Source organism: Cyanistes caeruleus, chromosome 1 (genome assembly GCF_971803275.1).
Source record: "Cyanistes caeruleus chromosome 1, bCyaCae1.hap1.1, whole genome shotgun sequence".
NCBI lineage: Eukaryota > Metazoa > Chordata > Aves > Passeriformes > Paridae > Cyanistes > Cyanistes caeruleus.
The window spans coordinates 9,959,888-9,984,618 of NC_141701.1; the positions used below are offsets into that span (position 1 = coordinate 9,959,888).

The window sequence follows — 24,731 nt, forward strand, 5'->3', positions numbered from 1 at the left end:
TACTGATTGTTAGTTTCACTAAAAGGGATTGTGAGCAACATACCTGAAAAGCTTTCTAATTTGTGGATGTTAAAACTTCCATGATAAAGTTAAATAAATGGTGAATTAAATGTAAATGGAATTGTAAATTAATTTAAAATGTTACTCCCAAGACCAAAAGCAAATTCCAGCCACTGAAACAAAAGAAAATGTTGCCAAATATACTGGGTCCTTTGTGGAATAAGAGCTGGCTCTGTCCTACATGAAGGCAGCTTCCGCTGTCTTCTCACAGGACCCACCTTGCAACACCTCTTTTTTGCCTTGCAACCAAAACCTTACCACATAAACCAAATGTACTAAATTGGTAACATCTGATTACATCTACCTAGCAGAGAAGTTATTTTAATGTTGAATTTGAGAATGCCCTTATCCAAGCTGTAGTAACAACAGCTTCAAGTATGGCTGTGGATTAGAGAATAGGATGGTGAAAGATTGATCAAAACATGCCTGACATCAGCACATAGTGCTGATAGTACAATGCTTTGCATAAGACTCTCCAATATAAAATTGCCTGAAAGTATTTGCCAAGATCTTGTTTGACTGTATTAAAGGACATTTAAATCAGTTTTTCAGAGTTATTGCATGTGTAGCAAGTTTGACAATTTGGGGGGAACCAGACTTCAAGTAGAGTTGGTCTGGAAGTGTATGCAGTGCTTTTAGGAATTCCTTTGCATCCCTTGTAGATTTTGCAGAATGGATATAATGAGTGGGTGCTGATGTCCAGACTGCTCAGCATGTACAGGAGTTTCTGATGAACATGATGTGAGCAGGTATTTACGTTGGGTCAAAAACCTTCTGGGAATTCAGACAGCTGCAGAAAATCCTCAATTTGTGTGGGCACAATTTCTGAGTTTCTTAGCCTATCGTACCACTTCACTGCTTGGATCATCCAGCTGAAGTGGGAACTTCAGTTATCAGTGCTTCTGATAACTCCTTGAAAAATCAAAAGGATGCAATAGTCAGATGAGGTGTTTGGTAGCACATCTGTCTTTGGTAACTTGCTTACATGGTGGAATTAAAAATTCAGTACTGTTTTGTTACCTTAAAAATCTCAATCAACTCCACCCGTGGCAAAACAGAGTGCAAATTTGAAACATTCATCATGGCTTTGTGAATGGCAACACACAGTGCAAATGTTTCTGAATCAAGTAGGAAAAAATGGGAGAATGGTATTTAATCAAGTTGCAACTGACTTCACTTAGAGCTTTTCTCCTCCCCTCTCTCTGAATCAGCTGGAGAACTGCCTGTCCTGGATTCTTTCTTTTGTCGTACCTCCTTCTACACCTGGTAGAAAGCACAACCAGCCTTGATGCAGTGTTTGTGTCTATGACTAATCTTATCCTTGAAGCTGTGGGTGGAAAAGAGGGAGAGGTCTAGACTTAAAATTTTCTTCAATTTTTTCTTTCTTTCTTGCAGCTGCAAATGTGGGTCAAGGTGTCTTGCAGACTAGCATGTTGTATTGAATAGGCCAATTAACAAATTGTCTGAGTGTGTGGTAAAATTTTCTGTCCCTTTTTATGACTTGCGAAGTATGTTACATTGCAGAGTCTGAGTTAGCTTTTTTTTTTTTTTGATGGCACCAACTGTAACTTTATACACCAGCAATTGTATTATATACAGTGTACTAAATAGGGTAAGTATGTATCATTACAGGCAATGAATTGAGTGTAGCCACAATGAGGTCTACAGTTTTTGTGTTAACTGACCTCCAACTTTTTTCCTTACAATAACAGTAGACAGTAACCCATACCTGCTTATGAAGTGTAAACAGGGTGTGGAATGAATATTTGAGAAAAGCCAAAAACCTCATTACTTTTGTGTGTAATTGGTTTTTTTTCTTCTGTCAGAATGAGGTGTATTCAGTTGCTCTTAACACAGCTGTAATGAAGTCATCATCTTGGAAAAAGAACAGCTCATTCTAGAGTACTCATACTCTAAAGGTATTGTTAATGTATAATACATTACACAAATCAGTAGAAATAGTTAAATCGTATATTAGTAAACATTTTATTGTAGATATTCCCTATTTGCTGTGATTTGTGACGAATGAGTTGCAGCAAGACCTGTTCAAAATTACTCCCTTATGTTTACTGATGCCAGTGTTCAGTGAAAAATTTCTGTTCTTAGTTCAGTAGTACAGTAACTGCACCAGTGATGACTTAGCTGGTGTTAAGACCACACAGATGTGTTATTCTTCTTGAGAGCACTTGAGATGGCTCAGAGGATACTATTTACAGGCAAAGCAAAATCCTGGACAGCTTGTTTTTCATTCCTTTCCATCAGCAGTTTAGATCGATTGGTCTGCAAGCTGGCAATTATGTTTCATCTTTGGAGGCCATAAAAGATACCTTTAAGGTACATATATGTTTTAGTGTCTCTCTTGGTACTTTTTGTAAATAATGCTTCTCTTGACAAATGAGTTGCTTGGAAACTGCTGGATGATTTGGAGAGTGTATTTTCTGGTCATGATACTCCTTGGTAATGTATGGTGCAGATGCAGTGAAGGCCTGTAAATTGGTAACTGCAACAATTGCACAGGGCTGTTCATAGAAACTTGTAAAAAAGTCGTCTAAGCTACTCTGGGTTTGTTCCAGGCTGGGAGTGTGCATGGGAGTATCCATTAATGGTTCAATTTAATTTTAATTGTTAAGATGCTGTATATTGGTTATATATCTTAAACTGTGGAAAACAAAGCAACTGAACTTAGGTTGTATGCTCTATAGACATTCACATATTTGTAATAACACTGATTTTTCAAGACTTGATTTTGTTTTTATTAATATTGGTGAGTCATTTCTGTAGAGGTTATTTTGTTTCCTTGTGTCACAAGAAATCTTTTAAAAAGTGCTGCTTCTGCTAATAAAGAACAAAAAGCTTTATACTGACTCAAGGCATAAACAGAATAGAGATCTCAACTGAGCATGCAACTGTTCAGGCATAACAAAGTCAAAGCAGCTGGTTGAATAGCTTGGAGGGTTTTGTTTGTGCCAACCTTGCCAAGACATCTGTGTTCTATAAGACATTAAGGGGAGAAGTTGATTTCAAATAGTTGTGTGTTTTTGACAGCCTGGCATTTGAATAAAGGGTTTGTGTAGGTTTCCTTGGTCAAAAATGCAGCATGCCATGTACTTTGTCTTCCCTGCAATCTTTCTGAAATTCAAAGTGTTTTAGTAAGGGTCTGGTTTAGTTTGAAGCATTAATTTTATATCAGCTGTTCTCTTACCAAGCAGAGAGGTATTTGGATTCATTGCAACAGTTCAACCAGCACTGAGTTTTGACCTTGTGAAAACTTGGGGAAGAATCTTTGCTTTTGGGGTTTTAGATTAGCTGTTGTATCACTCAGCTGTGAAGCTATGAGGTGCACAAGTTATTTGGCTTTATCTAAGAATTCAGAAATGGATGCCAGAAGAGTATCGTATGGTAGCTATGAGTGAATCTTCAGAGTATCCTTTTAAAGTAGACAATTACTTCTACCTAATTGATTTAGAATGCTTTTTCTTTCAGTTTTCTTTCAGTTTCACAAAGCTTAGAATATAACTAAGATTTTATTTTCCCCCAAGATTCTCAAGATACCCAGCACACACATTGTTAGATTAGACATTGTAATCTAACATTCAGCCTAACTCCAGGAGTCTGTGATACCACACTTCATTTTGAATTACACTTGTAGGGTTCAAAAGATACTGCTGCATCATGGAAAGTGCTTACTTTCTTATAAGATTGAGGATCTTCTGAATTGTGTGAGCTCAGTTGAAGTCATTGACACTTTAATAAAGGAATAGTACTTTATTTTGGCTTGGATACTGAATTTATAAAGTTACATGCTGCAACAAATGGTAAAATGGTTTAGTTCTTAAACTCAGAAAACAATTGAGAAGAAGAACTGTGGAATATTGATGTTCGTTTGTTCGTTTTAATTTTAAAGTTCCCATATGTAAAAGCATGCATACATTTGTTACATCAGGTAAATGTGTTATTACCCAAGTGACCATGTAATTTTACCTCATTAAATGAAGGCACCTCAAGGTAGTAACAAACATTACTCAAAGTAATGTAACAAATAGTCTGAAAAAAATCTTTGGAATTTAAATTTCTTACTTTTTAAAATAAGTCTTACTTAACTATTAGCAGTATGAAACATGCAAGTGTGAACTATTTGTTTGTGGAACTCATAATTACAGGCCAAAACCTAAGTCATTGTTTTTCAGAGTTTCACAGACAAAGTTTCTGTTGCATCTGTTCCTGCAGGGCCAGGCCTGGTGAGCAGCTGAAGGTGCTGTCTCTGCATGAGCCTGAGCAGGGCAGTCCTGCCTCTGCTCCAGCCCTGGGCTGCACATTCTGCTCTGCCACACGCCAGAGTGCATGTGGTACAGCAGCAGAGTGGGTTTGGGTTGTCTACTGGGAAACCATTTCTGGAATAAAATTTGAAATACCAATAAAGTTCTGCATTTTTTCCTTCCGTTTAATTAGTAGTGCCTATAATAGGACCTTGGGAATAATTAATTTTTTAGTTTTTTAGTGGCATGGGTTTTAGGCTTGTATTTTATCATATTAATTAGTGGTCAGTTAATTTATGAATTCACTCAGTTGATTTGTTAGACTGTTGGTATGTGATATGTTCAATTGTTCTGCAGTTATCTGCTGAAAAAAGCATGTTAAAATATGTGTCACTTGTCTGGTAGTCTTTGGGTAGGTAGTAGAATGCATGGGGTTTCTTGGAAGGATATGAACTTTCCTTGAGCTCTCAGCCAGAACGGCTGCAGATAAATGTGGTTTGCAAGCTGTTTGCAAGGGGCTGATTGATAGACAGAAAGAGACAATGGGAATAATGAAGAATTGAGGAAAAAAATCATGAAATTCTCCAAGTGAAAGTGGGAGGAGGAAGAGACTAGGTGGAAGAAAGACTGGGCATGAGCTTAGACAAACACAGTAAGGATTCAGAAAAAAAGAGGAGCCCAGAGAACTTTAACAGCAGGCAGAGAAAAGGACACGGTGTTACGTGAGTTGGCTGTAGATTTTTCAAGTCAGTAAGTTAAAACAAATGTAACAAAAGGGAGTTTATTTTTAACAGCCCACAGCAAGGCACCCTTTGGGAAACCAGAACACTTCAGAGGTTCATGTAATGCAGCTTCTTGGAGACTGTTGACCTTGCCAAGGCCTGAACTTGGTGAGGGGGAGATTTTCTGGTTTTGCAGTGGGTTTTATGTAGTTTTGGGTTTTTTTTAAGTTCATTTATTTAATCCAGTCCTTGACAAATTCACTGATCTCTGGGATACAGATGAAGAATGTGTGTTATCTTAAAGAGTTCTGCTGAGAAATGAATGCCTTAATTTCCTCTTAAATAGCTGTTCTGGCTTGTGTGTACACCTCCAGCTTTGCTCTTACTTTCTGGGGAGGAGTAACCTTCCAGCTTTCCACTTTTAACTTGTTGTCTCTTGCTGTCTTCCACATTTGTCCATACTTGGCTCTGGCCTTCTGTGTTCTTCTGCTTGTAGACTTAAAGGGAACTTCTTTGACTTGCTAGGGTCTCCCTATGAGTCTGTTCAAATGTTACGTGTATCTCTTTCATGTTGTCAGTAGAAACTTGAAAAGAGGGCTGTCTGTCATGCTATCAAGTGCTGTCTTGTTGTACTCCTCCTCTGTGTAGAAAAACATTTTTCTTTTCTTTCATGTATTGCTGCTGTCAGATCAGAGACTTTGTTTGACACTTGCAGAGTTCTTACCCCAAAGGAGTTTGGCTTCTGCTTGGGCACTTTGGTAGTAAAGTAAGAATACTCCTGCTTTTGCTATAATTCGACTTATTTTTGTTGCTTTTTAAAAATGTTTAGACTATATTACTTGTGGGGAAGTTGTTATTAATCGGTCAAGTCCTTATTGCTGTAGAAATTTTCTTTTCTTTATCTTTTTAAGGAGATAGGGAATGGTGTATACATCCTAGCAAGTTTCTGATGATTTGCAAACTTTCAAATAGATCTTTATTAAAAAAATACCTTTTTTTTTTTTGTATGGTATAAAAGTGTTAATGTTGGAAAAGGCCACTAAGTTAATCAAATCCAGGTGTCAACCCAGCCCCCCTCACCATGTTCACCACTAAACTATGTCCTTAAGTCCTACATGTTTTTTTAACACTTTCAAGGGTGGTGATCCCACCAGTTCCCTGGACACCCTGTTCCAAGTGACATCTCCTTACTCCTGAGTATCTGAGGTACAAAGTGTACAACGGGGCAGTCCTCTCTAGCTTTATTCTGAAAGCCAGAGGATGAATTGGCCTGTGTCGTAAAAGACTCATCTCCAAAACCACAAAGGGACCCAGTGGAATGCTGACAGATGGGGAAATCGTCTGAGAAATGGAGCATCCTGACCTGGTTCTTTCCAGGTCTGCCACAGGAAGGTGATCATTTCCACAAGACTTACCATGGGATAGAGGGGAGGGAACATCCATAAGTTCTTCAGAATGTGTTATAGAATGGTAGAGGAAGGGCAGAAGACAGGGTCTGTGATTGTGTAAAGGAATATTCAAGGTGATTTGGAGTGGAAGAAACCTAGGACAGAAGAATGGGGGAATAAAGGGGCCAGTCATGTATTGCTGGGTGAGAGGCTGTCTTCTAAATCCATTTGTATATATGGAGTGTTGAGTGCCAGTGTCAGCCCACAGTCCTGACTGGAGAGGGACCATTGGGTGTTGGGGGCCCCTGCACTTTGGTGTCCAGTCAGCTGGAGAGTGTGCCCTGTGTGGGGGTGTCAGTGTGCACCAGCAGCAGGGCTGGTATTGGCCTGCACAGTGGCTCAGAGGCTTGGAGTCAGATACTGAAGCAGCCACAAATCCAGGAGAGACACAGAACAGAAGGTTTGCCAGTTGGCTGATAGAGGGTCGCACGTCCAAGCCAACCTCTGCAGACACGATAAGGTCTCAGGCCTGCTTGAGGGCCATGTTTATGTGTGGTGTCTGTGCACAAGGCACACCACACTGCAGTGATGTACTTTTGTCCATGTCAGCTGTAATAGAGCCCTTTGTGCTCTCTGTGTCTGCTGGAAGTACACACTCAACCTTTGTCCTGGCCAGAAGTAGGAATGTGGAACCTCACCTTTCCTGAAATTCTGGAAACAGCGACACATGAGCCATTTGGAGGAGTTTGTGTGTCTGGTTGTCTTTTTTGTTTGCTGTCTTATGGATATGGCTAAAAATGATACAAGGTAGACTCTAGATATATCTAACATGTGCATTAGGCTTTAGATTTCAGTTTAAAATAAGTTCTGTTGTTAAATTATATGTCTAAGGATAGCAAATCTTCATTGAGACATAACAAGTATCTTTACTTCACTTTTTTATCTTTTTTTATTTTTTTTTAAATTTTTTTTTTGAGCCCTCTTAATCCTGTTATGAAAAGGGTCTTCTGCCTCTGCCTGCAGTAACTTAGTCATATCTGCCCTTTTCTGCACAACCTGTAACCTACAGTTCCCACTTTCAAGGAACAGTGAATGAATAGAATGTGTAGAAATGAACATAAAATTTACAGCAGTGGAGGATGAGCAAATATAGTCATCTTACTATTGCCTTCTGGAAATCAGACTCATTTGACAGTAATAAACCTTTGATAGGGGTCTCAATTTTCAACACCGATGTGTTCTAGTTTGGAGCATGAATGTGTCCTTAATATCACTCTATGTTTTATATGATGGAACAGCTTTATAGGAAACAAAATGGGATTACTTTTGTATGAAAATAAACTGGAGGATGCTCTCACAGGTATTACTGAGCATTCAGTGCACTGAGCTGTTTAGATCTGGTCTGGAGTAAACCTGCTTTTGAAATGCTTCTTATGTGGATAAGTTTTGTTTCACAGATCCTATCCTACTACTAGGATCTACTCGTAGTTATAGATATGTTTTCTATTTCATGGAGCAGCACAAATACGTGGGATAATTGTTTGTTTGCTTTTCCTACTTTAAACAACAGAAAAGCTTCACCTAGGAGGAGTTCCCTTCTGATGTTCTCTAAGGGGCTTTGTTTTTGTGCACCATCCTGAGCTGCAAGTCATATATTCTTCTTGAAAAGATTCAGGATTTCAAATCAGTTCATCCTTCCTTAGTATGGTGTGTATTTAAATGCTTTTCCACTGTGCTGCTTCTTTTTCTTTTGTTTGTATTATTTTCTCAGTGCTTATGACTTTATCAGTTGAATGTCTGTAAAATAATCCTTTGTTTATGGTCCTCAAGCTCTGCCTTTCTTCTTTTTATAACTATTGTGAAATGTACTATACAATCACATCCACCATGGGAGCTGGTTAGCTGCAGATGCCATTACCTACTGTATTATGTGACTTTAACTATGACTTCTATTTTGTATATTATACAAACTGTATGTAACATTGGCATTAAATCAGTCTATTTCCAAATTCTGGAACTCTCCAATTTTGTGATTAACAAGTGTTGCCTTTTATGATTATTCAGTATATAACTAGAATTTGAACATGTTCCAAATGCGAATGCTTAGAAAAGTGGTTTACTGAGTCTTCTATTTATATTCCTCATGTGAATGAGCTGGAGGTTTTCTTACTTTCTTCTTCGTATTCAGGCAGAATACCAATCAGCAATAGGATTTTTTTGCATCGTTGCACACAGCTTCCTTTTCTACTGTTCTGTTCTATTTGTGTCCTGCCTTCAGCCCTGCTCGGATACAGCCCTTAGCATTCTGTGCACTACAGGCTTGCAGGCAGGCAAACAATGCAACGTTCATGAAAGCTTGGAAAGGCTGCAGTTGCCAGGTGTAGGATTTACTCTGTTCTAGCTGTGTGCTGGTAACTTGTAATAAGCCAAGACAAAAATAGAATCCTACAATATTCTCTTGTGCATTCACAAGATTTATGGTCATGAGGATGTAAGTACCTCTGCTTCCTCAGCGCATGGCTGTCTATAACCAAGGTGAGAAATGGATGCTTATGGGAAGAGTGTAGAAGCAGTTTGCAGTGATATTTCTCCTGGTATGCAGTTCCACCGGTTTTGAACAGGCATATTTTGAGCTGGAGTTGCATAAAAGCTGTTGTGATTAAACCATGGCCTTCTGGTTTAAAAATAGCATCACTACCCTGTCTTTTACCATTTCTGTTTTCCCTACCCTCAATTTAATCCAAACCTGTGATGTTGCAAACTGGAATTTTATTGTGTTTTGCCTGATAGATGCTCACCAAAATTTTTTTGGTTTATTTGTTTGTCAAAACATTCTGGGTCAGGGTAGATGCAGCATTACTTGTTCTCATTGCAGTAAAGGGTTGAATTTACTATGGCAGGTTTCTCCAGTGTCTGATGTAACAAGATTCTTTCCAAAAAAGTATATGTATTAAAAAAAAAATCTATATTAAAAATGTTAATCTTAAAAGGCTAGGAGCTCACTTAATACAGTCAGTTCATTTTTCTGTAAAGGATTATGGATTTTATTAAAACAAAATGGCTTTCTGGGAAAACTTTCTACTCTTAGTGTTTCAGTTTAATGTATTAGTTCAGTAACTTTCCATTCACTGCATAAAGACTGGATGACCTTGAGTAATATAAAGAAGTTAATTAACTTTCACTCTTGGTGTATATAGGGCAAAAGTTACAGTATCAGACAGCTGTCCTTGTAAAGACTGGAAATAAATCATGCTTTTATTTTTCTGTGACTATAAAACATTCTACAATCTATACATGAAACAATCAGGTTCTGTTCTCTTTTTAGTTTAAAACATACTGTAAAATATTCATCAGAAATTTGAACAAATTGTTTACTTTGCCTTGAGTTTGTTCATTTGACTTTGAATGGAGCACATCTATTTGATTTGTAGAACTGGAGTAATGTCTGAGGGGTATTGTACATGTAAAAACCAAAATTCATTAAATGCTTCTTCGGTGTGGTAATCTTTATTGTTTGGTTAATTCCTTGCTACTTCGTTACTGTTAAACCTTTCAGAAAATCTTTTCAGGCATTTGCAATGATACCTGATTCTCAGATCTGAAGTGGAAAAATTATCCTGATTTTCTACAGAGCTTTTGTGGACTTTTTTTCCCATCTTTTTACTGAGTTTTGTCAGTGCTTGGCATTGTGCATATATTGTTATCTTCCAGTAAATTCCTTCTTGTTACAGCTTACATAATAGAACTGCCATTAGTGAGGGGAAGAACAGCTGTGATGGGGTAGTCCAGAAGTTGATAAAAACCTAGGAGCTTTTCTGATATTGCCAGCAGTACAGGATAAGTGAAGAGTGTAGGAAAAGGGCAGAGTTGTACAGATACCTTCTCCAGTATGACCTCCCCAAATCCAGTAGCATGCAGCTCAGGGTCTGGCAGAGCAAAGGTATTAAATTGCTATTTAAAGGCCGTACTGAAGGTTTCTTCCCTGACTTTACCCATTTTGTCATCTATTTTTGGAGTATATAAAGTTTTTGAATTCACAAGGAGTTCTACAGCTTACCCTATGTTGTGGTGCAAAGCACTGTACTTTTCCTTTTTTTTTTTTTTTTTTTAATTTGCTACCTGCTGGTTTGTTTAAAGTCCTCTGCCTTTTATGCTGGAACAGGCTGTGTTCAGCCATTGGATATCCAGCCCACTTTGCCATTTGGGATTTTTATAGGCCTGTGAGGCCAGGCAGGGTGCTTGGCCCTCTGTCTTGCCATATGCTTCTCTCCAGAGAGGGACCTTGTGCCTGCTGTGACTGCTCTGCAGACATCTGAAGGATTGTACTTACTGTCTTGGGTAAGAAGGAGGAATGGGTGAGGCTTTTGAAATAGCTGTTCTGTGAAAGGAAATTCAAGGTGAAGTATTTCTAGAAAAGCTACTGTCAAATTTCCACAACTTCTGTTGCACCCTTAGTGCAACAGAAGTTTTCTTTCTGTTTAGTGCTCTGTCAAGGCCAGCATCTGGTCCCCAGAACCAAATTCCCCTTTATTAAATACCACCTTTCTCTGAGCAAAAAGTGTGCTGAGAGGAAGTGCTGTCTGCTTGGAGTGATGTCTGGTGTAGTGGATAAATGGTCTTATAAAAGCAGCAAGGAGGCATTTAAACCAGGTTAATAGACAGTTAATAATACAGAACACTGGGAGTTACATTAAGTATTTTTCAGATTTTGCTCCATTGATATTATCGAATGCAGTAATTCTGTAGCTGCAAACATAAAAATTCAGACCATTCTGCAGCCATGGTTTATGTACTTGTGAAGATGATGAGAAATGGTGTAAGGAACAGCGGTGAGTTTCTGTTGTTTAAATGGTTGACTGAGTTTCTGAAGGACAGATCCTTTTAAAATCAAGAGAAACAATATGAGATTTAAACAGGAAATCTGTAGATGGAGTCATCCCTGTTTGGAGTAGGAGAAGATGGAATTTAGCCTCTATGCATGGATGTTTCTGCCTTCTGACAGAATTGTTTTCTAAGCATTCTAATTTTACAGTCTTAAAGTGTATCTTCTCAGATCAGAAGTAGGTGGATTACAAGGGATGCAGCTCAGATGGAATGTATCTTAATGTAGTTGAAGTATGAAATATTATCTGTCTTCTCAGGTCACATGGCAATTTTCATGGAGTCCCACAGTGGGTCATCCAGTTCAGTGTTTCTGCTCAAGCAGCATCATCCCATAGCACATGGCACGGGATTGGTCCAGAAGTTTCTTGAATATCTCCAGTGAGGGAGACTCCACACCCTCTCTGGGCAATCTCTGCCAGTGCTTGGTCACTGCACAGTAAAGAAGTTCTTTCTCATTTTCAGGTAGAACTTCCTGGGCATCAGTTTCTGCCCATTGCCAGCTGTCCTGTTGCTGGGCACCACTGAGCAGAGCCTGGTCCATCTTTTGACACCTCCCCTTAGATACTGATAGACATTGATGAGGTCCCTTCACTCTGACCTCTTTTTGAGGCTGAACAGACCCAGCTCCCTCAGTTTTTCCTCATAAGAGAGATTCTCCAGTCCTTTAATCATCTTCTTTTCCTCCACTGGACTCACTCCAGGAGTGTTTGCCTTGTATGAGGAGCCAGGATCTGGACACATCACTCCAGGTGAGGCCTTGCCAGGGCTGAGCAGAGGGGCAGGATCACCTCCCTCAAAGTGCTGGCAGTGCTCTTCCTGATGCAGCCCAGGATAGCATTTGCCTTCTTGGCCACAAGAACACGCTGATCTGTGTGTGCAAGTTTGTGCATCCATTGAAGGGGTTAGAGCCACCATGTATGCAGCTGTGCATCCTCATTTGCAATGGCCCACCAAAAAAGGCAACTTTAGTCTGATCTAATTCCTTGACTTTGTGATCAGTAATGTGCTGGTACAAAGAAGATAGTGGGAACGAGTGGTTGCAACAGGAGAAACAGGAAAACCATATTTTTCAGGTACTGTGAAGCAACTGACAACTCTGGCTTTCCACTAAAATCTACAGGGATTCCTGTTGTCCTGTTGCTTTGAATCATAAAATACAAGCTGGAATATGGAATGCTATTGATTTCAACCGTCCTTTGCTTAACAATTTCCTCTTTCCTGTCCAAATTTTTGTTATATTACTCAACATTTTTTTCCTATACATTCATTCTGTGTTCCAAAGGGAGTATTTTAACTGTACACATACATTTGGTGTATATTGTAGGACATCTATTGTATTTTTTGATAACTGTAACAGCTGTTACTTCCTAAGGAAAAGGACAACAATCCATTTTCATTCATATGCCTCCACTCAATTAAATTGCATTTGGAGGTATTTAATTTTTATTAAAAATACTACAAGGAAGCTGAAGAAATGTAATAATGAAGAAAGTGTCTGTCTCACTAAAAGAGGTCATGAAATTGTACTATATTTATTGGTCATAACATAGTGTCATGTCCCATAGCATCAAAGTTTGAAGGTGTTTTTCAAGTGATTATACTGTAATTCAGAAGTTTCTGTTGTGTTCACAGCTTCTTTGCAACTTTGTGAGAGCTACTGTACTGTTATTTAATTTTAAAATACTGTTCATCTGTTATTGTTAAAGTATGGTTGTCTGTCTAGTTTTTATGTAAAATTATTCCTTAATTGTGGAAACCTCTTGATTGTCCTTAAGACTGATGTTGACTGAGGTTAATTTCCTTTAATCAGTAACTGCATCCATTAGATTTAGCTAATACAACATTTAGAATGGGATGAAATTAATAAATTGTTTTTGGGAACTTGGGTAAATTCAAGATAAATGCTATAAATTAATGGGTTTTAGTATTAGTCTTAATTTTGTGCTTTGGATGGGAATGTATAGTTAAAAGGAAAAAAAACCCATTAGACTAAAATATTACCAAGTTGGTTTCTGATTAAATATACTTCATTATCTAATTACTGCACTTTTGGATGGATTTTAGATTATGGCATTACTTTGTCCTATGTTTAAGTGTAACCTGTATGTTCTAGTTGCGTATTACACAAGCATGAAAAACTACATGGTAAGAATTAACTTTGCCCATGCATTCTTGTTACCCTGTGGAAGTAATCCTGGTTTTCATTTGCTCTCTCACATTCCTTTCTCCATTCTGAAACAGAAGTTATATTCCTTATTTTTGAGAAGGATATTGCCAGCCAGAAGGATATTGCTGTGTTCTTTTGAAGTGACATGCATCCTCATCATAGAATCACAGAATGATTTGGTGGAAGGGACCTTAAAGATGATCCAGTTCCAACTTCCTGCCCTGGACAGGGACAGCTGCCGCTACACCAGGTTGCTCAAAGCCCCATCCAGCTTGGCCTTGAAGACTTCCAGGGATGGAGCACCCATAACCTCTCTGGGCAGCCTGATCCAGTGCCACAGTAAAGAATTTCTTCCTAACATCCAAACTAAATCTACCCTCCTTCAGTTTAAAGCTATTCCCCCTTGTCCTTATCATTCCATGCTGTTATAAAAAGTCCCACTCCTGGTCTCTTGTAGCTCCTTTAGGTACTGGAAGGTGCTAAAAATCACCCCAGAGCCTTCCCCTCTCCAGGCTGAGCGGCCCCACCTCTCTGAGCCTTCATCAGTCTCCTGTTTAGATAAAACAAACCAAAGTAAACACAGCAGAGTTAGTTACACAATTATTTTATATTCATTGTGGGTGTATAGTACAAGTGTTAGCAAAAGTGATTTAAGCTTGAGGAAGAGAAGGATGATTGGGTGTGGTCTTCTCTACCTCCACTGAACTTGAACCTTCTTCTTCAAGTCCTGCATGTATGGGGAAGCTGTGTTCTTTGGCTAACTTTTGCCTTTGATTCTGTGGAATGTGAATTATTTTTGTCTGAGTATTTTAAAGAAAATGTTGCTAGTGTAATTTAGCTATGTTTAGGATCTTGGCTATAAATTATGTCGCAAGTGTGATATTATTAAAAAAATCATAGAATATTCTCTAAGGGTGTCTGTTCTCTAATACAGTAATAAAAGAGAAATAGCATGGGGCTCTTTTTGCAAAACACAATACTAGGCTAAAAAAATTCTGTGAAGTAGCAGTTTGCTTGCAAAGTACTCATAATGTTTCCTGAAATGCTGAAAATTGCTGCCAAATTCTTCTAAGTTTCACTGTGGTTTTAAAACAGTACCTTTAAAATCAGCACTGTATTCAAAGTGTCCTTGGTATGGAAGAGAAAATTGTACATTCTGTGTTGTCCCAGTGACTTTGACAGGTCTTATACAGAATTTGGGGAATTTAAGGTTACCTTTATACTGTAGGATTTCTTCTTGCAGCCTTGATTGATTACTGTCACTTATATGCTTGTACATGAGTCAGAATTTATTTTTTTTTTTATGCATAGCTGCTTTGCAAGTGGTCATAGCGTCTGCCAGTATCCCCAAAATAAACCCAACAGAGTATAATCAAACTCAGTTATTTGCTTTAGTTCTGATATCTCTTCTTATTTCATTTTTTTTTATTTGTATGTTGAGAAAGCAGATTTTATTCTGGTCTTAAGTTGTATATAGAATTATTCTGGTAAATAAACGTATCTGTAATTAAATCATATGTATCACACACATATCTATGGCTAGATTTTCTTCAGCCTGTATAGCTTTTAGAGGTCTGTAGGTTTTCTGTACCACAATGAAGATGAGATATACATCTTCATTTTCTACTGTATATTTATGCTATTTTTGCATGTTGATTAAAAGGCAGTGTAGAAGAAAATAGAAGCTTTTAGATGAGGCTTTTATTAAAATACTGGACTTGACTATCCTGATTATTGTTTCCTTTTCTATAATTTTCCCACTTAATTATATTTGTCCAGAGAATATATTTAAGAACATGACATGGAAATTAAAACATGTATGCTTCACATCTAAATTATGCTCTTGTGACAATTTTATTTTTTTAAGGGGAGTGGTCTCCAATCCACTCGTTTATGCATTTTGTAAAGCTCTAGTCACAGCCTAAGCAGAATTAGAATTAGCCATATTTTGTCCCAGCAGTTGCGCTAGTGTGTTTATCCAGCAACTGGGGTAAGAAATAAGTAAAGTTGTGCTGCAGTGACATTTAAAATGGAAAGGTTGTTTCACTGGTTTTGCCATTCTAGGTTTCTATTCAGCTTTACTACTGCTGAGTTAAGACATGTGGTTGTATGTTATGAATGATAGTTGTTCCAGCAGTTGTAGCTAGCTCAAGGTGTGTTATTTATTGCCAGTGTAAAGATAAGAATATTTCACTGAGTAGTTATGGATGCCCCGTTGTGTCCAGAGAAGCTGTGGATGCCCTATCCTTGAAAGGTTTCAGTGTCAGGTTGGATGGGCCTTTGAGCAACCTGATCTAGTGAAAAGTGTCCCTTTCCATTGGAACTAAATGATATTTTCCAACCCAAACTGATATCTGATTCTCTGATATTTATCACCAAGATTAGTTTCTACCCAGTGAAGCCAGTTTAGAACCTGTGGGGGAAACTGTCATGGATGGTTTCAAGTGTTGTCACTAATTGTGGGCGTTTCAGCATCTCCTACACAACAAAAATTAGAAAATAAATCAGATAAGTGTCATCAACATTCCTGGAAACAAATCTCTTAGCTTATTTTTCAGATGTGCACAAAATAAGTAAGTTAAACTCAGAAGTGTTGATGTAACTCAACTGCTAACTTAAAGGAAGAAACTACTTAAAATACTGTTAAGCTTTCCCAGGTGTGTCAGAGTGCTCAAAATCCAACATCCACACCATGCTCATTAGAATAAATGTGATGTTATCTTCATTTGATGCAGAAGTGATCATACATAGTGACTCGTGTCTGTATTCTTGCTCTTGCAGGAAAGGCTGCTGGGTAGGAGTCTGGTTGCAAAGAAGGATCCAGTTGTCAAGCAAATTACAATTAGCAAAACTGAACTTTTACAAGCAATATCTACTGTGCTTCCATTTGAGTAATACTTGGAGAATAATTAAGTGGTTAACATTTTTTCAGCTCTTTCAAGAGCCCACACAAATGAGCTGGCTCATCTATTGTGACCTTCATAGCACTGGAGGTTGGTGATTTTTGTCACATATGTGGAGTTTGGAGAGGATGTTGCATTGCATCAGACCACATAGCTCAGAGCAGATGTGAGGAAAATTCAACTGATGGGATCTATGTTAAATTTTGACATTACCTGAAAAAGTACTTCTGGGAAAAATATATTTACTCAGTTTGATCACTGAATGCTTTTTTCATTAGGTTATGCTTAGAACACTTAAAGCTTGCAATTTTCAGAGAAAAGACAAGGTTTTAAAAATAATGTTATTTTAATTGGTTGTGTTTTGAGTGCAGCTGGTAAATGGTGGTATATGAAATGATGCTTGCATCAGTTACTACAATGATAAGTGCTTGTTACGTGTTGTTTTGGTTTGCTTCCTCTCATGGGGACCCTTTGGGGTTTTCTTAAGTAATTCAGGACAAGTTCAAGCTGGACCTTTCTATATGCACAACAAAGAAAGAGGTTGTCTCTAGAAAATTCTTAACACTTTAACACCTCTATTTTTTGTCATGTAAACACGTGATGAGAACAGCAATTGGAAACAATTTTCATTCTGGTGACTGGCAGGATCAGTATAAATTGAGTGGAGAGGGAAGGGCAGGAAGGATGGTTTGAGTCACTTCTGTGTGCTCAGAATTAAATGGGTTTGGAAGTCTGCTCATTTCTTAATGAGTGAGCTACAGAAGACCAACAGTTGATGCTAATCTTCTCTTTTGGTTTTATTTCACTGTGGCAATTATAGGGGTTTGTGTTGTTGCAATTTCAGTGGCATGTAATAACTTACTAGCTGTCTACTCTGTGTTTATTGTATATCCAATAAAGTCTGGATTTTATTGTGAGGAAGGCTGATACTGCTGCTCAACAGCCATAACTTTGTAAGGTGCTATTGCTCTACCTCATTCTATGGGTCCTGTAACTGGGATTTGAGCAGAGGGCAAGCATGTTTTATAATATAGCCAACAGTAACTTCTGTGCCAGGGTTAGAGTAGTGTGTAAATTGGTAAGTGAAAGATTACTACTTTCACTCTCTTGAAGCCAATAAATCATTCATGTGTGTTCTATGAAATAATTATTCGTGTGTCTGACAATACAGGCACATGACTACCAAGCATTCATTACACCCATTTGTATATTTGTGTGTATAACCTCAAATATTATTATATTTCACATGGATTATTTTTTTAATACAAGAAAATAATTTCTTAAAATACATGGAAGGAGGGGTTTTTGTGATGAGTACATAGGTTGTGCATGCTCTTATCGCCTTCAAGGATCTTTCATGGGTTTGTCTTGTGCAAAATATTGCAATGGTTTAAAACATTTCTTCTCTGGTGTATTATTTTTGTGGGCAGGTTCCGGTAGTGTTAGAATATGGAATCTTTTAGGACAAACCTCCTACAAATGGTGTGAATTTCTAAACTTCCTCTGATATAAGCATGACTGCTTTGTTCCAATTGGAAAATGCATCTCCTTTGGACAATAATCCACTTGGGGATTAATAATATTCAAAAATATATACTGACATATTAATGTGATCATCAATGTGTTGAGCAGCTTTTTTTTTTTTTTTGTTATGGTAAGGCTGAAACAGAAATTAGTGGGGTTTTTTTACCCCTCTTCAAATTGTAAAGGTTTGTGAGGTACACAAAATGTATTTTTTCACTCTAGTGAGCTCAGTGGGCAGTAGCATCCTTTGTGCAAACATGTGCCTCTGGGTTGGTGCTGATTTCTAGAAAAGCTAAATTTGTGTGCAAAACACTTTTGTGATTGGTTTCTGGAAGTAGTTTTATGTTAATCTAGAAAGAAAGGTTTATGTGGTTTTTAAACCGTGATTTTCATGTATATTAGCAATAAGTATCTCAAATATTCATAAGTATGGTTATAGTATGTAGCCTTTTGTGGACAAACACATCAGGACAAATATAGAATCACAGAATGGTTTGGGTTGGAAGTTAAAATTAATATTAAAATTAATCTAGTTCCAACCTCCCTGCCATGGGCAGGGACACACATGCCCATAAATATATGCATACCTATACAGAAGAAAAAGACACAAGGTTTTAAAGATGCAGTTAGTGGTTTATCTGAATGTGAACCTTCCAGTTTTTACTGCCTCAGAGACAGATGGCGAACCAGAATCTACCACTTTCCACATTGCACTGTTGTATAATTTTTAGTTTAAAATTTAGAGGCTATTAACACAGAGCATGGTCCCAGAACAGAAATACCTTTCACTGAGAGAGATCAGGCTCTTAAGAGTTGAGGAGAGGCATAAACAGTGTCTGTCAGTGTGAACAGTGGTGGAAAATGTGCAGCAGAGAAGACTGGTGTGGGTTAGGGAATGTCAGCATATACCTCTCCTGACCTGGCTCTGATCTGTGTGCTGTGGTAGGCTGGTAAAAGTGCATGTGCAGCTACCCAGTGATCTGCATCAATTAAATGATCCATTGAGAGAACTCACCTTGTCTCCAGCCCAAAATTAATTTGGTTTTACATCCTCAGATGAACAAGTTTTCCATTCATATCAATAGCTACCTGTAAATGTACATCTTAGGAGGGAGGAGGTACCTTCTCTGAATGTGAAATGGTAGCTGTAAATACAAATGTCTGTCAGTGTGTACTGCATTGAGGGAAGGTGAGCTAGATCCATGGTGCTCAAAAGGATTCATGGGTCTGTTGGCACCACAGCAGCCCCTGAGCTGGGTCACTGTGTGGCCAACAGGAGTGCTCTGGGGTGGGGGAGCAGAGATTCCACTTTGTTCAGCAGTGCAGATTTGAACCAGGCTAGTGGTTTGAAATGGCAGGCTAGGTTCATTTTAGCAGAAAGGAGAAATTATATCTGGTGCAACTGTGTGGGGAATTTCACATTGATGAGTTAGAAGAGCTGATGTTGCATGATCAGGAGATTTTCTTCTTGAGCATAAGCTTCCAATGTGAATAATAAGTGAATGCAGCAACCTGAAGCCTCAATAAAGCCAGAGTATCCGCTGAGAATGGAGCAAGGAGCTTTCCTTGCTTCTTTTTATTTAAGCAGAATAAATATGATGGGTGCTTTGTGTGCTTTCTCCTTTTTCCATCTCAGTTCTCTTATTTATTTTTTTTTTGTGGAAACTGATTTTGCATTATTTTGAGCTTGTCTCCAGAATGACTGTTCTCAAGAATTGTTCAGCTAATAAGGTAGTGAATCTGTGGTGTAGGTACCTTTAAATGATTTGTCTTTCCAAAATGCATGAGAGGGTGAGAAAACGTTCTTCAGTGGAACCTAAAAAGGCCTCCTGCAAGATGGTATCATAGAAATGAAGAAAGAAGCATTTGCCAGGAGTGGGTGGTGGTAAGGAAGAATTTTGAAGGTAGGAAGGAGTGTCACTGAATACCTAGACATTGTCACAGAAACCCCTTGCCTCTCTAAGACATTGCAATTTTCAATAATACAAATGTATGCCACTTTTAATGGAAGATCAGATTTTTTGTCTTCGACTATAGGCAGTTAAAATATTTAGTATTCTAAATACTCAAAATGAAAATTTATGGATACTGCAAAGGCTTGTTTTAACCTAACTAGGGAAGGCATGTTCCTATCTACACATGCTGAGAAGGGAATATTACTCTGGAATAATAATTGAATTGAGCATGGAGTGCTGCTTACTTCCTTTGCAGCAGAGCAGCAGCTAAAAATTATCAGCAAAAGACATCTAAGAGGAATGTAATATATTTGGAAACAAACTATCTCCAGTTATATAAAATAAAGAAAACAAAACCAAACAACCAAAAAACCTCAACACCCAAAAGTACTTAAGCAACCCTAGGAAACAGGTTTTGTGTACCTGGTATGTAAGTGTGTTTTGTTTATAGTTTTGGACTACGAAGAAGTAGTTCACATAAAAATTATATTTGCAAATATAAAGATACAGAATCGGCCTGTGTTGTCATTCTGACTTAGAACACTGGCTCCTTCAGGCTGTGGATGTCATCTCTGTATATTGCTTTGCTCAGTGATTCCTCTTTTAAAATAATGAATGTTCCCTTTCCTCCTGCTCTCACATTAGTGATTGCATCTAATTCAATAGCAAATCTAATTTAGAAGATTTTTCTAGTCTGCTTGTCATAGTCTTTTAGATTGATAACTTGAGGAAAAAGTTCCCTGGAGTTTTTGTATTTGTTTCTTTCTCCTGAGTGTTCAATTTGCTTCAGTACTAGACCTTAGCAAAAAATTTTCTCTCTCAATTTTGTCAATATTAACCATTGTCTTTCTTTCAAAATATTGGATTCAAATTCTTATCCTGTGTTCAAACTCTCAGTAGACAAGTGAGTCATTATTTTTTTATGGTCATTGAAGATGGAGAAAACTTCAGTGGAAATGTATGATAGCAACTGCCTGACATAGGAGGCAGGCAGAAGCAAAAGCTTTTGACAGCATTTGCAGAGGAATCAAAGAGAAGCACTTGCTGTGCACTGTCTTGGAAAGGAACACAGAGTTCCCAATATTTTAGTACATTTAAAAATGGTAACTTTTCCTGGCAAGATGTAAGTCAAGTCAAACCCACTGTTTTAGTGGGGAGCAAAAGAAGTAATGATGTTTGCAGTTCTTAATGTTTTAATCCATTGTTCTGCTGTAAATGGGAAAAAAACCCCAGAGATAAATAGCCTCAGAAGGCATTTTTACAGCTTTTGTGGTTCCAAGCGTTCTAGTTTTAGCTGCCACAGGAGTGATTGTATGATTTGAGAAAATGGTTGTTTCCACTTAAGGAACAGAAACATTCCATTTTATTTTGCTACAGATTATCATGTATTGTTCAGCTATAACATTTTTCATGGTTAAGATTGGGCTACTAATTCATTATATATGAATTGGTTTCTGTGTATGGATTCCTACTGTAAGTGCTCACAGATAGGAACACTCAGTGTTTGGAGCTTTCTGATGAGCAGTACCCTCACGTTTAACTGTCTGTAATGCTTAATGCTGTAGTTGATCTGGAGCTCCTGATGTGGTTTTCTGGAGCTTCTTAATGCCCAGTGGAATATTCTTCAATTATAGAATCATGCAAGGGCTTGGGTTGGAAGGAAAACTAAATATCATCTAGTTCCTACCCCTCTGCCATGAGCAGAGACACCTTCCAGTAGACCAGGTTGCTCAAAGCCTCATCCAGCCTGGCCTTGAACACTTCCAGGAATGGAGTATCCACAACTTCTCTGGGTAATCTGTGCCAGTGCCTTACCACCCTCACAGTAAAGAGTTGCTACCTAATACCTAATTTCAACCTACTCTCAAGTTTCAAACCAGTCTTCCTTCTGCTATCACTCTATGCCTTGGTAAAACCTTCCTCTCCAGCTGTCTTGCAGACCCCATTTTTCAGGTATTGGAAGGTGCTACAAAGTTTTCTAAGGCTTTCCCTGTCAAAATCATCTCCGTTTTGACAATGACAGCTCTGTTTACTGTGTGTTTTCACTCAGTGTTGCTGGTGATGTCCCTCTGTGAGGAAGTAGGAGTAGCTGACATTGTCCCTTTTTCTGCCAGACTTCAAAACCCCCAGTTTGAACTTTTTGGACAACAGGACTGTGCAAGGCTCTCTGCAGCATGAATTGTGTGGTTGTTACCAGCTCCCATGCTCAGTTGGGCTGCTGTCCTCACAATGGTTCTGAGTACAAATTCTCCAATCTCCCATGACTTGAAAGTGAATATAATATGGCAAACACTGCCAGCTTCATTAGAACTTGTAATTATTGATCTAACATTACCTAGGTGATAGGAAATCACCTGTGATCTAAATAGGAGAAAAATATAGCAAACTATTTAAACATTTCTGTATATAATTAGAAAACTAATACTCAATTCATCATTATGTAATAATTACATAATAATCAATTATATGAAATATAGAATATATACTATTATTAAATATATTAATAATTAGTAATATTTCTCCAAAGAAATCTTTTTGCTGAACCAATGTGGGGAGGAGCCGCTTAAATTTGCTTTCTGGAGGGACCCTATTCAGAGGTTTTCTCCCAAATTTGCCCTAAACCAGGATACATTTTATACTGAATTTTGGAACTATTGCAGAAAATTCAAAATTCTTAAAATCTTGAAAATGAATATTTCAATATTATTATTATTATTACTACTATTATTATTCCTTCAGTCACATTATGTTGCACAAAATCAGATATTATTCCTTTATTTTGATTTTCTACTTTTCATCTGCTGTACTTTTAGAGTTATGTTGTAGAATTTGGTGCAATGGGTTAGTGTGATTTTCTGTGTCTATAAACACTGTTGCTGTGGGAGAACCACAGATGTTAACAAGCAATTTAGTTGTAGTAGAAACTGTAGGGCTAGTGTGGAAGCATCTGCTATTTCTTGTTTAGAATTTTTTTTTTCCAAAATATAATGCAGTTTGAATATATGCTTTGTCCTTTGCAGAACCAAAATAGTGTTTTTCATCTAGCACTGTCAGTACTGTTCTACTCTGTTGTCAGAGCATTTTCAGTTCAATTCTTTAATTCATCTTGAAGGGCTTGAATGACCCCAGACCTTCCCACAGGCTGAATCATTTGTACCTGCAGCTTTTTCCAGCCTGTGAAACCACTTATTTTGTGTGTTTCTTTTTAGTTGTTAAAGTATATTCTGGCAATCAATTAAGTACATATTTAAAGTTTGTTTACTTCTTGCTGTTGCAGGCATTGGATCAAGACAGAACTGCACTACAGAAGGTGAAAAAATCTGTGAAAGCAATATATAGTTCGGGGCAAGGTAAGACATTTTTTTTTAGTTTCATATGAGAGCCAAAGCATTTAACTTCAAGTTTGAAACAGGTTTCATCCTTTTGAAATCTATAGCATAAGAAATGCTTATCTGCTTAGCAATGTTTGGACTTAAGATTTTTTTTTTTTTATTTGTGATTATACATCAGTCTATTGTGGTCTCCAGTTCTTTTACCCTCATATTCCTTCTCAATGGCCTCTAGGAGAATCTCATGGGTAAATTTTCTTTCTGTCATAATATTTCAAGCATTTACCTTCAACAAGAACAATGACACAAATGTGTTCTTGACTGAATTTTTAGAAGGCACTTATAAGTGAAATAAGTTTTAGAACTTGTTTAAAAGTTTAAAAAGTAAATAAATATAAAGAAATACATGTTTTAGTTTTGTCAACATGTGCTCTCCCTTCATGTGTTTCTCTTCATACCTAAAATCAAAATTACGTATTTCCCTTCTTACCTAAAATAGTATAGATATGTAATTGTTTTGCTTGCTTGAATACACTGTTGATGTTTTACTGGAACTATAGTAGTTACTTTGATGGGAGGTTATTTGGTTAGAATATGAATAGATAATCAATTTGAATGCAGTAACAAACGGTGGTTAAACACGAGTATACAAATTTGGTTTTAAAACTGCTATAACTCTAATACTTCTATCTCTGTTTCTCATAAGTTCTAAAAATTGTGCCAAAGGCAGATAGGGTAACAGAGCTGTGCACTTTCCAATACTCTTCTGGCTGTAAATACAGGATTTTAGAAAATCCCACTTCAAATTTCCTAACAATAATAATCAGTTTAGCAACTATTTTCTATATACAGAGCTGCTTTTGAGTGCTCATAGTTTCTGTGTTTATGGAAGTGTCTTGGATTTTTAATATCTTGTAGATTCTTAACTATTCTCATTTGCCAATCACTGATGTTGGTTTGCTAGCACCATGCTTTAATTAGCTGTAATTTCAGTTGTTGATAAATGTTCTCCCAATAGACTGTGAAGCCTGATATAAAGTGAGAATAGTATTTGGTGCAAGTGTATTTAGCTTTGTGCTTTTAGAAGTATTCAGATGCTCCAATAAGCTTTTCTATTTGAGAGCACTTACTTAAAAAGAGTTTTGAAAAGTGAGTTTCAAAAGTGATGGAAAGTGTAGAACATGGTAAAGGTGTTCTGCATTTTTTGAAACATATAAATAGCTATCATTTGAGTCTTGTGATAAAAATAATATTGATTAAGGGCTGTAAGGAAGGCAGTACTATATGATGAATTAGTTGCATTGAAAGCAGTAGAAGGTGGGTTAATGCTTTTAATTGGGTGCTCTGCACTTAAAAAGGAGCCAAGATGGGTAGCTGGTTTTTAACTTTTTTTTTTACATTTTTAAAGTATTTTTTAAAACAAGCCTTTTTTCAAAGGTACAAGTTAGTAGGAATTCTTTTAGCTCAAGAAAGCTTTATGCATAATCCTCTGGCTCCCTCTGCAGAATGCTGCTGTCATAGGCTCTGGCACAATAAAAAGCTG

The 24,731-nt window shown here is 37.5% G+C and overlaps 1 protein-coding gene across 4 annotated transcripts in view; it reads left to right on the top strand.

Moving 5' to 3' along the window:
- ASAP1 (ArfGAP with SH3 domain, ankyrin repeat and PH domain 1) overlaps positions 1-24,731 on the top strand; it is a 142,595-nt gene that overhangs the window by 49,664 nt on the left and 68,200 nt on the right. For all 4 annotated transcript variants that reach the window (XM_086879090.1, XM_086879104.1, XM_086879099.1 and 1 more), the window contains one exon: positions 23,137-23,209. In XM_086879090.1, the coding sequence (XP_086735216.1) occupies positions 23,137-23,209 (73 nt within the window). The remainder of the gene's footprint in view (positions 1-23,136; positions 23,210-24,731) is intronic.